General features: G+C 45.1%; 1 protein-coding gene across 2 annotated transcripts in view; it reads right to left on the reverse strand.

The window, feature by feature from the left end:
• The window catches only part of CNIH3 (cornichon family AMPA receptor auxiliary protein 3), a 111,801-nt gene that overhangs the window by 75,288 nt on the left and 11,400 nt on the right, over positions 1 to 25,113 (reverse strand). Inside the window, exons 2-4 of one of the 2 annotated variants that reach the window (XM_030194639.1) lie at positions 15,605 to 15,673; positions 7,860 to 7,866; positions 7,051 to 7,091 (exon numbers count right to left, since the gene is read on the reverse strand). In XM_030194639.1, coding sequence (XP_030050499.1) covers positions 7,051 to 7,091; positions 7,860 to 7,866; positions 15,605 to 15,673 — 117 coding nt within the window. Of the gene's footprint in view, positions 1 to 7,050; positions 7,092 to 7,859; positions 7,867 to 15,604; positions 15,674 to 25,113 lie in introns of those variants that run through there. The other variant, XR_003941251.1, reaches the window with a different exon arrangement.

The raw sequence follows: 25,113 nt of genomic DNA on the forward strand, positions 1-25,113 counted from the left end.
ACCAATGGTTATAGTGGCAGTGAACACAAAAAAGGTGCTGTCGGGTGGAGGAGTGGCCTAGTGGTTAGGGTGGTGGACTTTGGTCCTGAGGAACTGAGTTTGATTCCCGGCACAGGCAGCTCCTTGTGACTCTGGGCAAGTCACTTAACTCTCCATTGCCTGCCACATTGAGCCTGCCATGAGTGGGAAAGCACGGGGTACAAATGTAACAAAAATAAATGAGATGTTTTAAAGGGTGGTGCAGAAAATGGAGCTGGAGGAGAAATTTAGTAAATGGTTCCAGAGGCTGTATGAGGGGCCAGAGGTTACAGTTAAGGTAAATGGGGGGGGGGGGGGGGTATTCACAGTCATTTGCATTGGGAAGGAGTACAAGGCAGTGGAACCCTTTGTAGTGAAGATTAGGGGCTTCTCAGATATTAGAGAGGTTAGGGTAAAGGGCCAGGATCATAGGATTGCATTATTTCGGTTTTGGAAGAGAAAGATTTGGTTAATTTTGATTTCTCCTGATGAAGTAATGAAAGAGAAGGATTCCTTTGTCAAAAAATGAGAAAATACATCTAACATGTGGTGCGACTAAAATTAAGGGGAGTCCTCTCTGGATGTGGATAGAAGTCATTACCACCCGGGTGGAGAAGCTAAGTACCCTGTTTTGTTTTGTTTTTGTGCACATGTTCATAATTTGGATTATTTCTTCCAATTTTTGTAAGGTATAGTGTTTTGAGATACTAACTTTATACCGCTGGGACTGAGTAATAGTAGCTAGCTCCCTCTTGTTTTGCTGCAGAACTTTTTTCTCCGGTGAGAGTTGTTTTGTTCAGCAGTGGTTTTCGGAGGAGGCTCTTATTCCTTTTATCTGTCACATTCTCAACCTCTCACTTTCCACTGCGACTGTCCCTGCTGCCTTTAAACATGCTGTGGTCACACCTCTCCTTAAGAAGCCTTCACTCGCCCTACGTGTCCTCTAATTACCGACCCATCTCCTCCTCCTTTTCTCCTCCAAATTACTTGAGCGTGCTGTCACCACCGCTGCCATTGAGTTTCTCTCCTCACATGCTATTCTGACCCACTACAATCTGTTTTCGCCCTCTCCACTCAACCGAAACTGCGCTTACTAAAGTCTCCAATGACCTACTACTGGCTAAATCCAGAGGTCAATATTCCATCCTCATTTCTTCTTGATCTTTCTGCTGCTTTGACACTGTCGATCACAGCATACTTCTCGATACCCTGTCCTCACTTGGATTCCAGGGCTCTGTCCTTTCCTGGTTCTCTTCCTACCTCTCCCTCCGCACCTTTAGTGTTCACTCTGGTGGATCCTCTTCTACTTCTATCCCTCTGCCTGTCGGCGTACCTCAGGGTTCTGTTCTTGGTCCCCTCCTCTTTTCTATCTACACTTCTTCCCTTGGTTCATTAATCTCATCCCATGGCTTTTCCTACCATCTCTATGCTGATGACTCCCAAATCTACCTTTCTACCCCTGATATCTCACCTTGCATCCAAACCAAAGTTTCAGCGTGCCTGTCTGACATTGCTGCCTGGATGTCTCAACGCCACCTGAAATTAAATATGACCAAAACCGAGCTTCTCATTTCCCCCCCCCCAAACCCACCTCCCCGCTCCCCCCGTTTTCTATTTCTGTTGATGGCTCTCTCATTCTCCCTGTCTCCTCAGCTCGAAACCTTGGGGTCATCTTTGACTCTTCTCTCTCCTTCTGTGCTCATATCCAGCAGATTACCAAGACCTGTCGTTTCTTTCTTTACAACATCCGTAAAATCCGCCCCTTTCTTTCCGAGCACTCTACCAAAACCCTCATCCACACCTTTGTCACCTCTCGTTTAGACTACTGCCATCTGCTTCTTGCTGGCCTCCCACTTAGTCACCTCTCCCATCTCCAGTCGGTTCAAAAACTCTGCTGCCGTCTCGTCTTCCGCCAGGGTCGCTATTACTCATACTACCCCTCTCCTCAAGACCCTTCACTGGCTCCCTATCCGTTTTCGCATCCTGTTTCAAACTTCTTCTACTAACCTATAAATGTACTTACTCTGCTGCTCCCCAGTACTCTCCCCACTCGTCCTTCCCCTACACCCTTCCCGTGCACTCCGCTCCATGGATAAATCCTTCTTATCTGTTCCTTCTCCACTACTGCCAACTCCAGACTTCGCGCCTTCTGTCTCACTTCACCCTACACCTGGAATAACTATCCTGAGCCCATACTTCTTGCCCCATCCTTGGCCACCTTTAATTCTAGACTGAAAGCCACCTCTTTAACATTGCTTTGACTCGTAACCACTCGCCTCCACCTACCCTCCTCTCTTCCTTCCCGTTCACATTAATTGATTTGATTTGCTTACTTTATTTATTTATTTATTTTTGTCTATTAGATTGTAAGCTCTTTGAGCAGGGACTGTCTTTCTTCTATGTTTGTGCAGCGCTGCGTACACCTTGTAGTGCTATAGAAATGCTAAATAGTAGTAGTAGTAGTAGTAGAGGCTGGAGCCAATGATGAGAGCCCATTAAGGGGTTGTCCAAATACATGGTACCCTGGGCTTATGAGGCTTTATTTGTTTAAAATTATTACAATTTAAATAGAGAAATATTGTCCTCAGAGGTGTCAGGCTAATATCGATGGTATAGAGCAAATAGTGTGATTAGTTTATTATTTGAAGATGACATCCTTTTTGTATGTTGAGTGCCAGCGCTCCTAATGTTGCCAGTTTTTATATGGGAATTGGAACTGTTTGAAAGGGTTTCTGGTTTTATGGTAAATTTGGATGACGGAAGGAGTGAATGTGAACTTGGAAGAAGAAGTGGTCTGCTTGAGGCCCTTCTTTCCCTGCAGATGGCCACAGGGGACAATGAGGTATCTAAGGGTACAGGTAGGTACAAATTTAGGCAAACTAAATAAAAAATAACTACAATAAAGTATTTAGGACAATTAGGGAGGATCTTATGTCTCAACGTTTTTTTATTGATGACATAGCAACAAACAGATCAAACTTGCCACAATGACATCAGTACAGCTTTGCCCCAAATTTTACAAACACAAGGAAAATACTTTATTGCCGACAGTCATCAAACTTTTTAACTATCCCCCCCTTACCCATGCATAACTGATCCAACATATGAGTACTGAAAAAGCAAAGAACAAATTATCAACCACTTCCCCTGAAATTCAGATACTAAATGCCCTGTCCCAAACCTTTAACCAGGCAGCATAAAACCAATCACCTTTCCCCACCAATTCTAGAAAAAGTCAACCTAAGCCCTCCCATGACAAGGAATCACACCCCATCACTCACCTACCTCTCCCCTCCCAGGAATCCCCATTCTCCCCAACCTGACCACCCCCCTCTTATCCCCCCACCAGCCCCCTTACCCCTATTCCCCCAGGGGGAGGAATTTGGTGGTTAATGAGCTATAGGGTGAGAGAGGTGATTTTTACTTCTTTTGCTCTATTTCTCTTAAGGTTTGGTGGGCCTGCATGACCTGGACAGTGTTAAGTAGGTGGGGTTAAGTAGGTGGGGGGGATATGTGTGTTAGGTTAGGGAGGATCTTATTAGAGAGCACATAAGCTACTATCATGAGGGGGATGGATAACAGTAGTAAAGATGAATTTTTAGCTTGGCTATAGTACTGATCTCAGGTTTTGCTGGTAGAGGTCCCTAAGGGAGTTGTCATAAGGCTGCAGCAGGAGATTTCCCACTTTATATGGGGGCAAAAGAGGCTGAGAGTATGTAAGATGGTGGGGCGATTAGCGGTACCAAATTGTAGGTTCTATTATTTAGCAGCACAACTGAAACATATATAAGATTGGGAGGTGGGGAGTTGTAAACCAGCAGTTCACACACAGCAAGCAGACTAGGAGAGAAGGGAGCTAAGGAACCTTCTGTGGCACTTGGATAGAGGAGAGTGGGGGAAGGAGGTGATGAATCCAGTGATGTGGAACTTGAGGGTATGGAGAGAGATAAAGAGGTTACAAGGGCTGAAGAAGGTGAGCATTAGCAGAGCATTAAATAGAGAGAATAGGGAGTTTATGGAGGAGAGGGATAGGGGGTGTTCGATAGTAGGGTGCAAAGGGAATAGATCAATATAAGCAATTTGTGGAGGATGGGGGATTTATCTCATTCCAGGGGCTTAGAACTCAATATGGATTGGTGGTAGTGGATTTTTTTGTTTGCAGATAGTGCAGGTGTGACATTATATGAGGGTGAAAGGGATGGGGTGAGGATGAGGAGGAGGAAGAGAAGAGAAGACTGAGGGCTTTGGGATTCATTGCAGGGATTGAAAGGGGTGACCATGAAGTGCTTTCATTACCTAAGGGGTTCCAAGTTTGTTAAATTTAAATTTATGCAAGACTGGAAGCAGGATTAAGGAAAGGAGTTATCAGAGGCGGCATGGATAAGACTTTTTCTAGAGGCTGGAAAAAGCTAAATCAGCACCCTGATAAAGAAAGCTGCATATAAAATTATGTATAGATGAAAGATTTGTACAAAAAATAAATAAATAAATAAAAGATCTATCCAAATATTTCAGGTAGATGTTGGAGGGGGGGGGGGGGGAATCCTTTCCTGCACATTTGGTGGTGATGCCCTAAAATAGTGGATTACAGGAAACTAGTGGTGGATGAGCTGAAGATTCTACTGGGGATAAGTTAAGTTTGAGCCCAAAGATCTCTTCCTTTGGGAATGCTCCCTAGGAACATGGGGAGGGACATGAAGAAGTTTATCAGCATGTGGATACTTGCAGCGAAATGTAAGATTGTGATGCAGTGGTAAAAGGATGAGGCTCCACAGATGGAGGATGGCAGAGTATGTTGGGCTAAATAGGGTAGATGGGTAAGCTTACAGATACGTACAAAGGGTAAGGGAGTAAGGACTGGGGGAGAGACTGGGGAGGTGCAGGGTTTGGCAACAGAAGTAAGGCTAAGTTATGATAGGAATGGTAGGGGCAAAGGAAGGAAAGGAGGGGAGAGATTTGAGATTAGGAGCAGGGGAGACAGTGGATTTAGGATAAGAAGGCTGGCAAACTGGTGCTCGGAAGAAACAATGTGGCACCAGCTGAGGGGGAAGAAAGAAGGGATGGATACAGGTAAGCATATATACAAGCTGGAGATGGATAGAGGAGGGAGGGAGAGGGGTTTGGAAGGGGTGTGGGTTGGGTATCTGATAGCTTGGTCTTGAAAGGAGAAGTGGGAGGGTAATTGTATATCTGGTGGAAGATGTTAAAGTAGTGGAAATTCGAATCCTACAGTCATGCAGGGGATTAAAAGCAAGTGGAGTTGAGAGAGGATTGGTTGAAACAAGTATGTAAAATTTTGGGCAGGGGGGAGGAGTTGGGGTAATAGGGTATGATATCTTGGATCTGGGTTGGCAATATAAGTTGTAGCTTGAAAAGTTTAATAAACATTAAAAATTGTAAAACTGTTATATTAGTGGTATTATACCCTAGTATGCCTGGTCTAATATAAAAAGTGCAGCAGCGAATGCTGATGTGAATGTGGGCAGATGGGCACATTTCTACTTATATGGTGGAGTTGTGATAAAATCCAAAAGGGCGAGGAGTTCCAGTTTTTGGAGGGTGTGATTAAAAAAAAGGAAGCACAAAAAAGAATGGGAATAGTACTCCCGAATGGGGCACTACCAGGCCTAAAAGGAGGGAAATCAAAATGGATAACTATGGTGGTCATAGCAGCTGGATTGGTGGTAGCATGAGCATGGAAGAGGGTGGAAGCACCCTGAATAGAGAAATTTGGGGGAAGTAAACTATGTTTATGTAATGTTAAAATTGACTGTGTTGAGATGAGATAGATTGGTCCGGTTCAATGAAATTTGGGAGTCATATGGGAAATGGAAGACCAAAAGGGGAGCCAAGGCAAATAGGGAGGTGACTACTGACTTGAAAGACTTCTTAGCATTATTGGAAGTGTAGCCCTTTTGGGGAACAAAGGGAAAGAAGAGGAAGAAGGGGGAGGGGAATCTGGGTTTGAGTTTGAAATTGTCTACAGCAACCGATTCAATCCATGAAAGGCTTCAAAAAAAGTTTAAAAACTATGAGAAAAGCCCCAGATAGTTGCGAATGAAGGCCCATAATGCCATAATCCAATGTAGTTTGATCTGGAAGGCCAAAAAGAGCAGGAGAAAACTAGCAGGCTGTCCCTCCCCCCCCCCCCCCCCCAAAAAAAAAATAAATAAAACAAAGCAAAGCAAATAATATGTAACTCTTCAGGAAAGTCAATGTATTCCAGAAGAGTAAGCTGCACTCCCCCAACCAACTGAAAATTAGAAAACAATTATCCTGAGATATTCAGCGCTATTTAACCATCCCGGAACATCTCCTGGCTGGTTAAATAGCACTTAGCCAGCTAAGCACTAATATTCAGCGCGAGATAGCTGGTTACTGTGCTGAATTGGCCACTATAAATTTAACCGACCAGCGCTGAATATTAACTTGGCCGGTTAAGTTTAAGCCGGCCAAAAAAATGAATATTCAATGCTAGTCATCAGAAAGAGTCTAGCACTGAATATCCGGGCTCAGTGCCAATCACAGCACTTAGCCGGCCTGCCTCTCGCAGACTGAATATCGGCTGATTAATCATGAAAATACTGACAAAAGTAACTAAAAGCAAGAAGAAAGCATAATCTCCCTAGCAACACTTCAAGGTAATGTCATGGGGGATGGTTTTTGATCCCTTCTTGCTGCTAGTCACTTTTTGATGATGTAGTATTTTAGTAATTTTATATAGTTTTTACAATTATCTAATTTTCTGTGGAAGGGTGGAGGACCCTGGTGATTTCTTGGTGATTGAAAGCCTCCTTAATGCTGAGGATTTGAACCCAATGCCGTTTTTTGAACACACAAACTGTAGGCTTTAACAGGACCATGGAAAAAGATCCTGCCTTGTTGGCTCCTGAGTTTACTATATCCACAGTGATTAACAGATAAAGCTGAAAGTTCCTATATCCCACAATCCCTCTTTGCTTGTAGTTGAACCTGCCTACCAAATATTGGTCCTATAGGCGACTGAACTTCCTTGTAACAAGTGCCACTTACGTTTCTCGAAAGAAAGCAGATCCTCTCAATGTGTCTCATCGCTCGCTCTGTGGAAGAGAAAGGGATCATTAAATATGAGATTAGTAGGGAATAAATGGCACTTGACCCAGGATTTAATCAAAAATAGAAGATTAGATGCTTTTAACTGAAACTTGTGTAACAGATATACATGGTCTAAACAAAACATTGCTGTGCCCACCAGGATATAGATTGTTGCATACTGTTAGGATAGGGGGAAAGCTGCTCTGATGGTTAGGCGGAAAGAGAAATCAGCCACTGCAAGCTTCATCATTGAGCAGAATGGACATTATTTGGATATAGGATTGTCCCCTGATGAAGTCTGGGAGCAAAACAACAGGCCCCATAGGGACATATGACCCAATAGTACACATATATGACAACTTAATCAAAAGATAAGTGATTTTTAATATTACTATCAAAGTTTGGAGCTCAATGTTAGTTTTAATTTTTTTTAATCACAGTGAAAAAAGTATAAATTGAAGGAGATTTTTCTTGACCAATAAATGAGAAAACGAGTCACAAAATAGCAACCATTAAAATTGGCTTGTAAATATAGTCATGTATGGTATGCAATGGTCTTTCTTTCCAGATACAAAGTGGACATATGAATTAATAGTACTCACATTAGAGTTAATCCACTCATACTGTTTCAGACTTTATTGAAGTGACCTGTTGTACAGTTGGTGAGTCTGATTCATAGCAGCCAACTTTTCAAAAATGAATTGGGGGTGCTGAAATTTTTTTTTCTACAGGTGGTGCATTCCCCCCTCCCCGACCTCATCATCCACCCTCCCTCTCCCTGTCCCCCTTCCCCTCCCTCTGCCCCCCTCATCCCCCTCCCTGTCCCCCCTCCTGCAAGTTCCAGGCCCCTCCTCCCTCCGAGTTCCAGTCCCTCCCTCCCTCCCAGTTCCAGGCCCCCCTCCCTCCCTCCCGCCCAGCTCCAGTCCCTCCCTCCCTCCCTCTCCTTTCCCTCCCTGCCTCCGAGTTCCAGGGCCCCCCTCCCTCCGAGTTCCAGGGTCCCCCCCCCTCCGAGTTCCAGGTCATCCCCCCTGCTCCTTCCGAGTTCCAGGGTCATCCCCCCTCCCTCCAAGTTCAGGGTCCCTCCTCCTCCCTCCCTCCCAAGTTCCAAGGCTCCCCTACTCCCTCCTCCCTTCGAGTTCCAGGCCCCCTCCCTCCGAATTTTAAGTCATCTTACCTCGTCGGGGTTATGGCGGCAGCAGCGGTGAAAAGCATGCAGCTCAGCGCTTAGTTCAGTCTTCCCTTCTCTCGGCTTTCAGCTCTGGACCAGAGCTGAGAGAGGAGAAAGGAAGACTGAACTAAGCGTCGAGCCTGCACGCTTTTCACCACTGCTGCCGCCGTAACCCCCGACGAGGTAAGATGATGACTTAAAATTTTGGAGGAAGGGGGCCTGGAACTCGAAGGGAGGGAGGAGGAGGAACGAAGGGGAACTTCCGGTGGTGAAATATTGGGGGTGCTCGAGCACCCCAGATGTTGGCGCCTATGAGTCTGATTATATTTATTCCAATTATGCAATTGTTTTATATGGTCCCCACACAACTGGCTAGGGAGAGTTGGAATGATTAATAGAAGCTTTGTTGATTTTACAATTAAAATGTAAAAAGTTATTGTTACAGAAAGTGGCTCTAACATTTTAGATTACGTTTTTTGTGCCAGAATTATTTGTTTGAATCAGTATTTTAAAATGGAGCAATAGCACTGCCGTGATGTGATCAGTATTTAATTAGGTGCCTTGATAATGGCAAAATAAGAATAGAGATGAGGTAGCAATAAAATCTTTTAGGGGAAAAACCTGGCCCAGTTGTTGGGAACAATGAAATCCGAGCAGCAAACGTTTTGAATAATCAGCTGTTTAATCTTTAGTAGATGAATGGAATATTTACTCAAAGAATACATGACCCACTAAGCAAAAAGATACAAAACATGGGGTATATGACCACATACCACATGACAGAGGGGAATCAATTGCATATCCTGCAAAATTTCAGCCGCAGGTATGGACCCTTTTAGTAAGGCATGGTAGGCCTGGCACAGGCCTACCACGTGGTAAAAGAGTACTACCTTGGGAAATGCTGAGGAATAGTACATAAGTATTGCCATACTGGGAAAGACCAATAGTCCATCGAACCCAGCATCCTGCTTCCAACAGTGGTCAATCCAGGTCACAGATACCCGGCAAGATCCCAAAAATGTTACATAACATTTTATAATTGCTTGTCCCAGAAATAGTGGATTTTTCCCCAAGTCCACTTAATAACAGTCTATGGACTTTTCCTTTAGGAAGCCGTCCAAACCTTTTTAAACTCCGCTAAGCTAAACCGCCTTTACCACAGTTCTCTGGCAACAAATTCCAGAGTTTAATTACACGTTGAGTGAAGAACATTTTCTCCGATTCGTTTTAAAATTTACTACATTGTAGCTTCATCACATGCCCCCTAGTCCTAGTAGTTTTTGGAAAGCGTGAACAGACGCTTCACATCTATCCGTTCAACTCCACTCATTATTTTATAGACCTCTATCATATCTCCCCTCAGCCGCCTTTCTCTCCAAGCTGAAGAGCCCTAGCCGCTTTAGCCTTTCCTCATAGGGAAGTCATCCCATCCCCTTTATCATTTTCATCGCCCTTATCTGCACCTTTTCTAATTCCACTATATCTTTTTTGAGATGCGGCGACCAGAATTGAACACAATAGTCGAGGTACGGTCGCACTATGGAGCGATACAAAGGCATTATAATATAACATCCTCATTTTTGTTTTCCATTCCTTTCCTAATAATACCTAACATTCTATTTGCTTTCTTAGCCGCAGCAGCACACTGAGCAGAAGGTTTCAACGTATCATCGACGACGACACCTAGATCCCTTTCTTGATCTGTGACTCCTAACGTGGAACCTTGCATGACATAGCTATAATTCGGGGTTCCTCTTTCCTCAGTAGTGTTCTGTTAGCGCGCACTAATCCCGCACTGGAAATATGTTTTATTTTCCAGCATGGAGGGTATGTCTGGGGGCAGAGAGTAGGTGTGCCCCCGCTAATCGGGTAGCGTAGGCATATTACTACAACGCTATTCGATTAGCACAGGAGTAGCATGGGAGCCCTTACTGCCTCCTAACCAGGGTAAGGGGCTCCCAGCGGTAATGGCCATGTGCTAATGGGAAAATTTGCACATGGTGGCCATTTTAAAAAACCCTGACTGTGGCCATTTTTTCAGCCACGCTAGAAAGTGGCTGGAGTGCATGACAAACCCACGCGCTACTTGCAGTTTTTAGGCTATAGAACATGAAAAACATTAAAGTTCTGAAAAAATATTGCTACTGACCCCATAGCACACATAACAAATTACCCCTCCAAACTTTTACAGCCTTTATCTGTTATTTGTAAGCGAACTTTTGGTACCTTCTTGCTCAATGGGTCACATATGGTTCAGTGACCGACTCCAGCAAAAGAATGTTAGTTATACCTTTGGTACAGAGGAAATGAAGAGTCAGTTCAAATAAGGAATACAGAGCTGATAGTCACAGGGACCCCAGTATAGAGTTTTAACTTTAGTTTTGCAGCACAGCTTAGTTTTCATAGTATACCCTGTTTCCCCGAAAGTAGACATCCCCCGAAAATATGACCTAGTAGAGGTTTTCCTGAATTGGTAGATATAAGGCCTCCCCCGAAAGTAAGACCTAGCAAATTTTGTTTGAAAGCAAGGCCGCCCCCGGACCGCCCCCCTACCCGAGATCGCTGGGCCCCCCCTCCACCCACCCTCTGGGTCGCTCCTGGAACTAACCTTAAACGCCTCCTTTCACCTTCGCAAGCAGCAGTGCAGACCTCTCCTTCCTTCCGTGCCTGCCGCCCTCGCGGCGTTACGTCAGGCGGGGTGGACATGGCAGGAAAGAGTGGCCTGCCCTGCTGCTGCGAAGGTGAAAGGAGGCGTTAAGGTTAGTTCCGGGAGCGATGGAGGGCGGGCAGGCGGGCCAACCCCCGATCCAACCCCGATGTTTCCTCCCCGAAAAATAAGACAGAGCCCCTGAAAATAAGACCTAGCGCATTTTTGGGGGCAAAAATTAATATAAGACAGTGTCTTATTTTCGGGGAAACACGGTAAAACCTTTTTCCCTATAGTTTTAAAACTTGAACTTTTCTGTCACAGCAGGGCCTAGTTCGGTCTTCATAGTGGTGTTGAGTCCCCTGGAAATACTACTACTTATCATTCTATAACGCTACCAGACGTACGCAGCTGCTGTACATGAAGAGACAGTCCCTGCTCGACAGAGCTTACAATCTAATTAGGAGACAAACGGACAAACAAGAGATAAGGAATAGTAAAATGAGGATGGATAAAATAAGGGTTCTGAACAAGTGAATAAGGGATAAGGAGTTAAAGCAGCATCAAGAGGTGGGGCTTTTAAGCTTAGATTTGAAGACGGCCAGAGATGGAGCTTGACGTACTGGCTCAGGAAGTCTATTCCAGGCATAGTGGGCAGCAAGATAAAAGGAACGGAGTCTTCAGTTAACAGTGGAGTGAGAAGGTGCAGATAAGAGAGATTTACCCCAGTGAACGGCGTTCCCGGGGAGGAATGTAGGGAGAGATGAGAATGGAGAGGTACTGAGGAGCTTGCAGAGTAATGCACTTATAGGTCAATAAGAGGAGTTTGAACTGTATGTGGAGAGGTGTGGTAGCCGTGTTAGTCCACTCTTAAAGGTTATCAATAGAAATCAAATTTGATTTCTATTGAACTGTATGTGGAAACGGATAGGGAGCCAGTGAAGTGACTTGAGGAGAGGGCTAATATGAGCATAATGACACTGGCGGAATATTAGTCGTGCAGCAGAATTTTGAACAAATTGAAGAGGAGAGAGATGGCTAAGTGGGAGACCTGTGAGAAGCAAGTTGCAATAGTCTAAGCGAGAGGTGATAAAAGTGTGGATGAGGGTTCTGGTAGTGTGCTCAGAAAGGAAAGGGCGAATTTTGCTGATATTATAGAGAAAGAAACGACAGGTTTTAGAGTCTGCTGAATATTACGGAGAAGGAGAGGGAGGAGTTGAAGATGACCCCAAGGTTACAAGCTGATGAGACAGGAAGGATGAGAGTGTTATCCACAGAAACAGAGAATGGGGAAGGAGGAGAGGTTGGTTTAGGGGGAAAGATAAGAAGTTCAGTCTTGGTCATGTTTAGTTTCAGATGGCGCTGAGACATCCAGGCAGCAATGTCAGACAGGCAGGCTGATACTTTGGCCTGGATTTCGGCTGAGAGTTCTGGTGTGGAGAGGTAGATCTGGGAGTCATCAGCGTAAAGATTACACTGAAACCATGGAATGAGATCAGAGTACCAAGAGAAGAAGTATAGATGGAGAAAAGAAGAGGTCTCAGGACAGATCCCTGAGGTACACCAACTGACAGTGGGATAGAAGTAGAGGAAGATCCACTAGAGTATACACTAAAGGTACGCTGGGAGAGATAAGAAGAAAACCAGGAAAGAACAGAGCCCTGAAATCCAAGTGAGGACAGTGTATCTAGGAGTAGGCTGTGATCAACAGTGTCAAAAGCAGCAGTTAGATTGAGAAGGATGAGGATAGAATAGAGACCTTTGGATCTGGCCAGGAACAGATCATTGGAGACTTTAGCAAGCACTGTTTCAGCTGAAGGGGGCGAAAGCCAGATTGAAGTGGATCAAGAATAGCTTGAGATGAAAGAAAGTCAAGGCAATGGCGGTGAACAGCACGTTCAAGTATCTTGGATAGGAAAGGGAGGAGGGAGATGGGGCGATAATTGGAAGGACAGGTAGGATCCAATGAAGGTATTTTAAGGAGTGGTGTGACTATGGCATGTTTGAAGGCATCAGGAACAGTCGCAGTGGAAAGTGAAAGATTGAGGATATGACAGATAAAAGGGATGACAGTAGGAGAGATAGTGAAGTAGATGGGTGGGAATAGGATCAGAGGAACAGGTAGTTAGTTTTGGGGAGGAAATAAGATGTGTAGTTTCCTCTTTAGTGATTTCAGAAAAGGAAGAAAAGGAGGCAGGAGGGTTGAGAGAATGGACTAAGGGAAGGAGAGGTGGAGGTGACCTGGTTGAGAATTCAAGTTTAATCTTGTGAACCTTATCATGAAAGTACTCAGCCAGAGTCTGGGGGGAAAGTGAAGGGGGAGTTGGAGGTGAAGGTACTTTGAGGAGAGAGTTCAGTGTGGCAGAGAGACATCGGGGGTTTGAGCCAAGAGAATTTGTCAACTGGATGTAATAGTCCTGTTTGGCAAGTAAAAGAGCAGACTGGAAGGAGGTCAGCAAGAATTTGAAATGTATGAAGTCAGCATGGGCACAGGATTTCAGTCAAAGGCGTTTGGCAGAGCGGGCTCAGGAATGTAGGTAGCGGATTGTAGAAGTCAGCCAAGGCTGGGGTTTGGTTTGTTTTACAGAACGGGGAATGGGAGGAGCGAGAGTATCCAGAGCAGAGGAGAGAATAGTATTATAGGAAGAGACAGCCTCATTGACAGACTTGGATAACATAGTGGTAGAGAAGAGATTTGAAACACTGGAGGACAGTGTAGAAGGGTCAATAGCCTGATGATTCCTAAATGTATTGGTTAAGATTGGACGGGACGGGACTGGGGAGGAGGGTGTTTAAGTGTGAGTGGCTGCAGAGAGTGAGTTAAGAGTCACATGAAGTGTAACTTGGATAATGCTGTAACAGATTGCTAGTACCTTTTGAACTAGCAGGTAATACAATATAGTAAATGCAGCAATGAACAAAATGAAGGGAAAAAAATAAGCTAACAGGTTATGGACAATATAGGAACTGCAGCAATTGAAGGAGAATTGCCATGAGGTACTGTCAAGACTGAAAGTTTCAACAGAAGTTTTAAATTCTATGCTTTCCAAAGCACAATACAGGTGATGTAAAGTTTTAAATTCTATATTTTCCAAAGCATAATGTAGGTATTGACTTGTACAGGTCTTTCATAACTAGTGAAAATAACTTACAAATTGGCCAGAAAGTTATTAGTGTTTGACCTGCATTCAAACCTGTCGGCATGTCTTAGACTCTGCAGTGCTAGGACACAAGGGTTGAGAGTGTTTGCAGTTCAAGGTACTGGTGTTATTCTTGCCACCTCCAATTTCCAGGTGGCTCTGCGTCGGTGTCACTGTTGCCGGCTATGGAGATCTTACTCTCTGCGACTGGCCGGCTCTCTCCCCCATCAGATTGCACATGGGAGGATACTGCAGGTGCCTGGTTCGCAGTGAATGAATCCTCAGCAATTCAGTGCTTGCTGGAACGGGGGCATGCAATGGTGTCTGTTCTGGGCTAGGTGGCTGCTCAGCCTCACTGAGGCACCGGTGGACACGCCACTCTCGTCCATATCATTCTGCCGTAGTGAGTTCTGTCCAGGAGTGCCTCCGGTCAAGATATCTCAGCGATGGCTCCCTCCATGGGCTATGGGTTGCTCGCTGTATCTCCTGATGTCGATCAGACCTCCTATCACACTATGGGTGAGTCGTCACACGGGGTCACTTCTCGAGTTCTGGTGGCTCAGGTGCCAGTGTGCGCCCCCACATGAATCTGGCTGTCGGTGAGGGCCTCCATAAATGTGCCTCTCACAGACTCCCCTCGGGCATCTCCGGTGCTCTGTGGTGCACAGACCAGGCTCTCGGGTTCCTGCCCTGCATCCCAACCCAGGGCAGGGAACGTCATCCATAAATACATAAGTGTTGCCATACTGGGTCAGACCAAAGGTCCATCAAGCCCAGAATCCTGTTTCCAGCAGTGGCCAATCCAGGTCACAAGTGCCTGGCAAGATGCCAAAACAGTACCTGGCAAGATCCCAATGCCTTGGCAGCCTCCGAGCCGCTGATCTACCCCATCTCTGCTGCTGTGGTGGCCCCACAAATCCCCAAGGTCACTGCCCTGGACCAAAGCCACCGTCCGCTGGTGCACTGGGCCTCTGATCCACTCCACCTCAATACCCCGACTGGCAGGGCATCGTGAGGGCATCCCGGGAGTCATCGGCTTGCCAGGGAGTGATCCCATAGGAGGTGAAGGTAGTAGGACCACAGAGCTCCAATGTGGTGTGGCCTGCAATTGAATGGCCATCTTGGATCATCTTGCTATAAGGGTAACAGATAAGAAAGTGCTGCAAGATAGATCCGTGGAACTGTTTTATAATGAATCAAGAACATATGAAGGAATATTACAGCAGTTTTTCTACAGATTCCATTGAGAGTTTAGTACAGTCATATCTATCTCTTTAAAAACATCACAGAGTTATAAAGCTCCAGTTTCTGTAGTAAAGCGGTCTTTCATGCATGTGTTTCCTGTTACAGATGAATGCAGGGTTGAGATATATTCACAAGGCACTACAAACTCACGTTAGGTTTTCCAATAAACATTGTTGTCCATCCATCTTACTGTTTAGTATGCGGAAGCGGACAGATAACTACACGCAATTTGATCAGTATGAAGCAACTTGTGATTTAACCCTGAAATCAAGGGCAAGGGTGATTGACATTTACACCATGAATCTAACTTACTGCATGAGCTGGATTGCATTGATCAATCGGGTTCTTGAATTCCGTCCTTAGTTCATCAAAGGCAATTATCTGCAGCAAAAAAAAAAAAGTTAAATAATGCTCTCAATGCCTACATGTGAAATAGTCTTGAAAACTGCTGGCATCAACTATAGAGTCAGAAGTAATTTAATTTTATAACAGTTTGATTAGGTAGGATTGGCATAGCCACAGGTGGGCCTGGGTGGGCCTGGGCCCACCCACTTAGGGCTCAGGCCCACCCAACAATAGCACAAGTTTAGAGGTAGCTGGTGGGGATCCCAAGCTCCGCCAGCTGAAGACTTCTCCCTGATGGTAACAAAAACACTAATCTCCACAATACCGGCACCACCAGCTGAGATATTTTTTTGCTGGTGGTGGTGGTGCCGGGGGGGAGGGGGAGAGAACACTTGGTGCCCACCCACTTCTTGCCTAGGCCCACCCCAAATCCGTTATTTGGCTACGCTCCTGGGTAGGAGGCTATGTAGGCATCTATTTTGGGGCTATTTTATAAACATAATATTCGCAGCTCGTACAAATTTCAGTGATCGCAGGGAAATGCTCCTGTGCGCATTTCCAGCAGCGTTACGAAAGCTAAGTGGCTATTTGTAGAATTTTGGCAGTTACACGCATATAGACAGACATTCATCAGTATGGGGTCCTTTTACCAAGTTGCAGGAAAAAAGGGCCCTGCAATAGCAGAGGGGGCCGTTCTTTCCATGCACCAGGGCCCTTTTTACCGCAGCAGGTGAAAAGCACAAAAAACAAAATGGCCATGCGTTAAGACAACTCTTACCACACAGCCATGCGTCAGGGAGCCCTTACCGCCACCCACTGAGGTGGCACTAAGGGCTCACGCGGTAACTCAGCAGTAACCGGGCAGTGCACGGCGATGTCCAATTACTGCCAGGCTAACCATTTCTTGGACGTTTTTCCCAAAAAACGGCATGCACTTGACCAGGAACTACCACCATCAGCCACGTAGAGCCAGCGGTAGTCCCAGAGTAGCGAGCAGTAGGCTGCATTGGGCTTACCGCTGCTCTGTAAAAAGGGCCCCTAATGAGCTTATTTTCGAAAGAAATTGCCGGCCATCTTCCGACACAAATCGGGAGATGGCCGGCAATCTCCTTATCCCGGCCAAATCAGTATAATCGAAAGCCGATTTTAGCCGGCCCCAACTGCTTTTCATCGCGGAGCTGGCCAACCTTCAAGGGAAGGTACAGAAGGTGGGACGGGAGTGGGGTGGGGGCATGGTTACGAGATAGCCGGCTTCACCCCCTAATGGAAAAAAGATGGCCAGCTCAGACGAGCATTTCGCTGGCTGCACTTGGTCCATTTATTTTTAGGTCCAAGTCACAAAAAAGTGCCCCAATTGACCAGATGACCACCGGAGGGAAACGGGGATGACCTCCCCTTACTCCCCCAGTGGTCACCAACACCCTCCCACCCCAAAAAAATTTTAAAAAGAAAGTTTTTTGCCAGCCTGTATGGTCATACCCAGCTCCCTGACAGCAGTATGCAGGTCCCTGGAGCAGTATTTAGTGGGTGCAGTGCACTTCAGGTAGGTGGACCCAGGCCCATCCCCCCCCACCTGTTCCACTTGTGGTGGTTAATGTTGAGCCCTCCAAAAAACCCCAAAACCCACTGTACCCACATGTAGGTGCCCCCCTTCACCCCTTAGGGCTATGGTAATGGTGTAGAGTTGTGGGGAGTGGGGTTTGGCGGGGATATGGGGGGCTCAGTACCTAAGGTAAGGGAGCTATGCACCTGGGAGCTTTTTTTTTTTTTTAATTTCTAGAAGTGCCCCTTAGGGTGCCCAGCTGGTGTCCTGGCATGTGAGGGGGGTCAGTGCACTACAAATGCTGGCTCCTCCCATGACCAAATGAGTTGCATTTCGCCGGGTTTGAGATGGCCGGGCCCAGTTTCCATTATGGCTGAAAAACGAAGCCAGCCATCTCCTCTAAACCCGGCGATCGATTTAGCCGGCCCCAATCGTATTTCCAAAATACAGTTGGCTCCGCCCCCGAATATGGCCGGCCATCTATTTGGCTGGCACCGTTCGATTATGCCCCTCCAAATGGCATTACAATGAATAGGAAATATTTTTTCACTCAACGTACAGTTAAACTCTGGAACTTTTTGCCACTGGCTGCCTGTGCAGGCCAGAGAACAATTTAAACTCTGCGCTTTGGTTTTTCAGATTATGGTGTTGCTCCATCATATCTAGTTGACTGGGTGGTTCTTCTTTCTAATGCAGCAAAGAGTAGGACTTTCCATCACCTAAACAGTTACAATATTTAAAATGTTTGATTCTTCCTTGTATTATCAAGCTGCTGCTGCGTGGAATTCTTTACCACTACAGATTCATGTCTTATCTAATTATCTAATCTTTCGCAAGAGACTCAAGACACACTTATTTAGCTAATGTTTTTTAATTATCGATTAATGGGTAAATTGTTCCGTAATTCCCAGATAATTTTTCCAGTTTTCTTGATTCTGTGATCCGCATAGAACTATTTCTGGTTATTGTGGAATAGAAAAGTCATATAATATTGGATATACACAAAACCTCCCAATTATCCTTGGTATAAATGACACTCAAACTTACAATAAGCCAAAGTTCATAATTGCTGATAAATAGGCTAATAGCACTTATCGTACAAACTTTTATACCCGTTATAATACTTATAAATTATTTGAAAGAGAGCCCTCAGACAAAACCACTATCAAGGCAATATCATCGGTTTTTTACCGGTCTTTTGCCTGGTGGCCTAGCACATCTATCATCGGGCTCTCTCTTACTTGTGAGAATAAGTGCTATGACCAAACACTAAAGTGGTCAAAATAAACGTGCTCACAAAAGAAAAAATCGTGACTTATCTTAAAACGTTGCTATTCATCAAATTTTTCTTTGTTCTTTTTTTCTTTTTCTTCTACTTTATCTTGCAGCACAATACTCAGTCCGTCTAGTCCACAAAGTACACAATCCGCTAAATTTTACCCTGGTGACGCCCGACACCATGGGTTTCAATCATTTCCTCAGGGACTCGGGTTAACGTATTGCAGAACTTTCTGAACGATTCCTATGCTGTAGACCAAAACCTTCAGTGTAATCCCAGAGCCCAGTTTAACCTTTGTACTCTTATTCATGAGATCTTAAATGGCTTAGAATCCTTTTATCCTTGTGATTCGCCTAGTGTACTTCATATTAATTCTTTTTATAGAATTTGTAATAATGCTTTTGCATTTTCTCTTGGTTAGACAATTGAAATATAGGTCCATATTTAATACTTCCCTTTATTATCGAATCGGTGGTATCTTGGAATTCTCTACTCTTGGGAATTCGCACAAATCCTAACCATTTGACATTTCGAAAAACTCTATAAACTTGGTTATTTGACAAATATTTTTGTCTTAATTAAGCAATTTTAAATACTGTGCAATATGTAATTCCTGACTTTTCTTTGTTCAGCCTCGATACTGTAAACCACATTGAACTGCTCAGGTATATGCAGAAGCAATGCATAATATAACATAACCATTTGTGTGCATAATCAGTGTATACATGTTAGTGCCGCACAGCAATAACACCACAGCGGCAGGGGGGTGGAGAAGAGAATTTGGGTAGTGATCCAGGGGTAGGTTAGGGGAAAGGGGATAGACTAGAAGAAAGGTACAAGATAGTATGAAGGTTGATGGTGCTATCTTCTAGTTAGTACTGGATGGACTCACAGGATATTTTTTCTTTCTGTCGCATGGAGGCTCTTTGTAGCTCACAATTGCCCTCCATCAATAGAACTGTTTGACACTGATCAAAGAGGGGGGAAGGGGGGGAAATGATAAAAGTTCTTGATGACAGACTGTATCAATGTGTTCTAGTGCTCATGTGTACTCTGGAACCGATATGCGCTCATGCTGTCAGATGTCTTTCCTTAGAGACTAGCCGTTAAGCCCGTTAAAACGGGCGAGATTTGTGTTTTGCAAAATGTAATAATTCTCACCTCCATCCATCCATGTGCAGCAAACCTCCTCTCTCCCTTGCCCTCCCCTCCCCCGACCCATGTCCAGCAACCCTGCTCTCTCCCCTGCCCTCCCCCCCCATGTCCAGCAGCCGTCCTGTATCCCCCTGGCCTCCCCCCCCTGTCCAGCAATCATCCTCTCTCCCCTGCCCTCCCCCTCCCCATGTCCAGCAGCCCTCCTTTCTCCCCTGGCCTCACCCCGTCCACCGATCCTCCCCCTCATATCCAGCAACCCTCCTCTTTCCCTTGGCCTCCCCCCCTCCACCAACCCTGCCCTCCCCCCCCATGTCCAGCAGCCCTCCTCTCTCCCCTGGTCTCACCCTGTCCACCGATCCTCCCCCTCATATCCAGCAACCCTCCTCTTTCCCTTGGCCTCCCCCCCTCCACCAACCCTGCCCTCCCCCCCATGTCCAGCAGCCCTCCTCTCTCCCCTGGCCTCACCCTGTCCACCGATCCTCCCCCTTATATCCAGCAACCCTCCTCTTTCCCTTGGCCACCCCCCCTCCACCAACCCTTCCCTCCCCCCCAATGTCCAGCAGCCCTCCTCTCTCCCCTGGCATCACCCCGTGCACCGATCCTCCCCCTCATATCCAGCAACCCTCTTCTTTCCCTTGGCCTCCTCCCCCCATGTCCAGCAACCCTCTTCTCTGCCCTGCTCTCACCCCATGTCCAGCAACCATGCCCTCTCCCCCCTGGCTAGCTACCCTCCTCGCCACCGCTCCCTCCCCCCTCCGTGCCGGGCCCCCTGCACTGACCTGACAGCGCCTCTCGCTCTGCTGCTGCCTGCAGCGCTTCCACATGGAGGTGAGAGGCGCTGTCAGGTCAGTGCAGGGGGCCCGATACGGAGGGGGGCAGGAGCGGCGGGGATGGGGCAGAGGGTGGAGGTTGGTGCACGCGATGTTCATTTCCAGGCTCCAGCGGCAGCGTCCGACTCCGTTTCCCTCTCTGTTCCGCCCTCTGACGTCATCACGTCTTGACGCGAGGGCGGGACAGAGAGGGAAGTCTCTACTGCGCATTTGCAGGTGAGTCGGTCACTTGCCATTTATATGTTTGATTTCTCATCAATCAAATCATTAATTAAACCATCAATAAGAGGGACAAGAGAGGGTGGGAAGGCAGGGGTAAATGGGGGGAAAAAAGAAAACAAATTGACGACGGAAGAAAGATTGGCAGTTGTTTGTTACACTGTTATTGTTTCTTGTTACAGATTCTGTATGTATTTTCTGAATTTTGTGTCAATAAACAGATTTAAATATACATGTTAGTGCCTATTTATAGAATTATCCCCCACAATGTCTACCTGTATTGTGCATTATCTGCCATGTAGTTAATATGGGGTAGCAAACTTTTTTCTGCATTAACTGCACAGAAGCTCTCAATAGTTAACACTGGAGTTCTGTAGATGCAAAACCTTTGATGGTGATGATTCAGCATGCACATCATGGTGACCCTCTCAGTGGCGTAGCAAGGGCAGGGCGGTGGGGGTGGTCCGCCCCAGGTGCACGCCTCTGGAGGGGTGCAGAGAGCAGCCGCGCACCTGTCGGTTCTGCTGGTTCCCTGCTCTCTCTGCCATGGAACAGGTTACTTCCTGTTCCGGGGCAGAGGGAGCAGGGAGCCAGCGGAGCTGAGAGCCGCGCAGCTGCTCCCAGCAGCCAAGAATGCACTTGGGGGGGGGGGGGGGTTGATGCACTTGGGGGAGTGTCATTGCGCCAGGAGGGGAGGGGTCGTGCTGCACCCAGGGAGGGGGGTGCGCATCGGCGATCCGCCCCGGGTAGCAGCCGACCTAGGATCGTCACTGCCCTCTGTCACTCCTCCACTGATAAACAGATGTGCACTGGGTTCCCTATAAAACTGTCATATCCAAGTTTACATGTTCCCTATTAAATTCCACCTCTAAAACCCAGAACATGTAACTCTAACTTGTCAAAAGCTTTCTCCGAGTCCAGACTTAGAACCAAGCCCATCCCCAAAGAGAGAATCGCAACCAACTTCCTCACATTCTCAATTCCACTTCTCTCTCTCTCACACAAAACCTGTTTGATCCGTCCCCTACAACTAAGGCCCAGTCAGTCTGCTAACACTGTTGCTAGGATTCTTACATCAACATTAATGAGCAACATTAGCCAATAGGCCCTAACCTCCTTATCATCCCTACCTTTTTTGGTGCAGCACCACTAATCAACGCTTGCCACATTTCATGTGAATACCCCTATTTTCTAGGACATGGTTAAACATTTCCTTTAAGGGCTTTATTATTTCCAACCCCAATTCCTTGTAAAACTCTGACTCTAATCTATCCAGTCCAGCTGTTTTCCCAATTTTAAGCCTCTTTGTAACTGCATAGATTTCCACGTCTTTCAGCTACTGTCTGCTCCTCCATCATCCTCATAAAACTGCTTTAGCATCTGCATTTCCTCTGCCTGCTTGAAAAGACTCCTGATAGAACTCTATAAATCTTTGCCTTATCGTTGTTATATTACATTGTGCCACCCCATCCAGGTCTCTGATATCAGTTATGTAAATGTGTTTCTATTCTCCTTTCACTAGCCTAGCTATCAACATGCTAGTTTCATTGCCATACCTAGCCAGCAGATATCTGAAATAAAAATATGGACTTAGTAACTTTCTGATGCAGCCAATTGTCTAGTGCAATCTGTGCTCTCTCCAGATCTTGTCTATATTCTACGGCAGCGGTTCTCAATCCTGTCCTTGGCACTGTTCCCTCTAAGCTGAACGTGTGTCCTCCAACTGCATTCCTACCAGTAGGGGGTGGTGCTTCAATAATGTGTTTTCAATCTCTAGGGACAGGCAGGTTCCCTGGAGTCCTGTAAAGCTTGCCTGTGCTTCACTATTGAAAATGTGACAGTGAAACAGCACCTCCCACTGGTAGGACTGTAGATGGAGGACTCCCAATCAGCTTAGAGGGAACAGTGGTCCTTGGGACATACCCAGCCAGTAAGGTTTCAGGAAAACCATGATGAAAATGCATGAGAGAGATCAGCATACAATGGAAGCGGTGCATGCAAATTTATCTCATGTATGTTTATTGAATGCCAGACATAGGGTTAGATTCTCAATAATTAGCCACAATACATCAAAATTCCAATATCACTTGGCTTATATATTTTTAACAAATTCAAAACAAAATAAACATTCCAAACCCATTCATATATGCATTTCAAATTACAATCTTTATTACAAAAATCATGTTCTAACAATTTAAAACCTCTCTGTTTGATGATCTCATAACATCCTACCCCCCCCTCCATATTTAAATCATACAGAATATACTGATGCCCTTCTCCAATAGTTGTTGTTAATATCAGAACAGTTGTAATATATTCATTTGAAGTTCCAAGTCCGTTATCTGCTTCAAAACTCTATTTTAAATTATGGCGTTCCCCCAATCAGGAGTGCTGAACTTGCAAACAATGAATCTGTTGTAAATCCCAATAAACAATGAAGAAGAACCTCTGATCACTGGGGGAAGTATAGGATATCAGACATCAACTCCATTCCATCAACCTATACTTAAAAGTTCTTCTGGTCCCATATATCGTTTTAGTCCCAATACTGGCCGTGTTTCCTTATAACTTCATCAGGAGACCTTATTACAATCCTTTCATTCCCACACTAAAACTTTATAAACATTTAACTACAATTCACATACCTTATACAACCTCTGTAAGGCACATCGCTTGGAGCCCTATAGCATCCGGTGTCTCTATCTCATTTCCTGCAATGCACGAGTGGGTGTCTGTCTACCCCCTTCCCTTTTATATAGCCATTAACAAAGGCCAATCAATTTCTTTATTTAACCCACAGGGTTCAACTGTGTTCCAATTGTAAATCAGCTTCTGCTCTTTCAGTATTAATTGTCTTTCCAAACTCCCCCTCCCATTTTCAATTTGAAAGAGAACTATAAACTGCAAGTCCTGAATGGAATGATTTATTTTTGTTTATTGCATTTGTATCCCACATTTTCCCACCTCTTTGCAGGCTCAATGTGGCTTACAATACATCATGAATGGTGGAAATACTTTAGAAAATAGACATTTTGTGTTATAGAAGGATCTTGGGCAATATGACAAGGATAAAACATGATAACGGTATAACAAGCAGAATATTGTAAGACAGTTCTGATTATATGTGAAGGAGTTGTGTATATTCACATTGGTTGATCTTTGTGGTATGCCTTGTTAAAGAGATGGGTCTTCTGCAGTTTGCGGAAGTTCATTAGTTCGTAGATCATTTTTAGGTTGCGCGGCAATGCGTTCCATAGCTGTGTGCTCAAGTAGGTAAAGTTTGATGCGTGCATTAGTTTGTATTTCAGACCTTTGCAGTTAGGGAAGTGCAGGTTAAGGAATGTGTGGGATGATCTTTTGGCTTTCTGGGTGGTAGGTCTATCAGGTCTGATGATGTAACAACCAATGATTAACTAAAGGGGTGTCCTCTCGTTGTAATCTTATATTACTTAAATGCTGCGCTATTCGCAATGTAATTTTCCGTGTAGTTTCTCCAATGTACCATAATTGGCATGGACAATGGATACCATAGACTACATTCCTAGAGTTATAATCAGTGTTTGACTTTATTATTATTATTATTATTTGTAGCATTTGTATCCCACATTTTCCCACCATTTTCAAGGCTCAATGTGGCTTTAAATGAAACTGCCTGCCAATGTTCTTCACCCATATTTGATTGGCACTAATTGCATGTTTACAGTATACACAATGTTGACACGGACCATGTCCTCTATTTTCTGCAGTCACAGATAACCGAGCTGTTTTGTTACTAGACAGGATCTCCCCCATATTTCTCTCCCGTGTACAGGAGAATCGTGGCTTCTCCACTAACCCTCCTATGTAACGATAATATTGGCCAATGTTTTAATATACTCTTTTGAATCAAATGAGGTTTGCCTATAAAAAGGTAATATGCAATTTATATGTATATTCTTTTTCCTAGTTACCCTTTGCGATAACCAGTGGTGCTGTGTATTTTTAGCTCACTTATATGCAGAACTTATAGCTCGTTTAGGATAACCCCGCTGCTGGAATCTGACAGATAATTCTTGAGCCTGATTCACAAAATACATTTCATCAGAGCATAGCCTTTTTATTCGCAAGAATTGCCCCACGGGGATACTTTCTTTTAACTGTCGAGGATGATGACATGTAAAATCTAGGATAGTGTTCCTGTCTGTAGGTTTTCAACAGGTACTGGTAACAAATTGATCTTGCACATATTGATGTCTAAAAACTGCACATTACCTTGCGAATGTACTTCAAATTGAATGTTGGGGTCACAGCAATTTAAATACTCCAAAAACAAACGTAACTCCTCCTCTGTACCTGACCATATAACAAACACATTGTCAATGTACCTCTTCCACATCAAAGGTTTTTCAGCAGATTCAGAAGGATACACATATTGAGTCTCAAAGTTACCCATATAGAGGCACGCCACCGT

Source organism: Microcaecilia unicolor, chromosome 3 (genome assembly GCF_901765095.1).
Source record: "Microcaecilia unicolor chromosome 3, aMicUni1.1, whole genome shotgun sequence".
Lineage (NCBI taxonomy): Eukaryota > Metazoa > Chordata > Amphibia > Gymnophiona > Siphonopidae > Microcaecilia > Microcaecilia unicolor.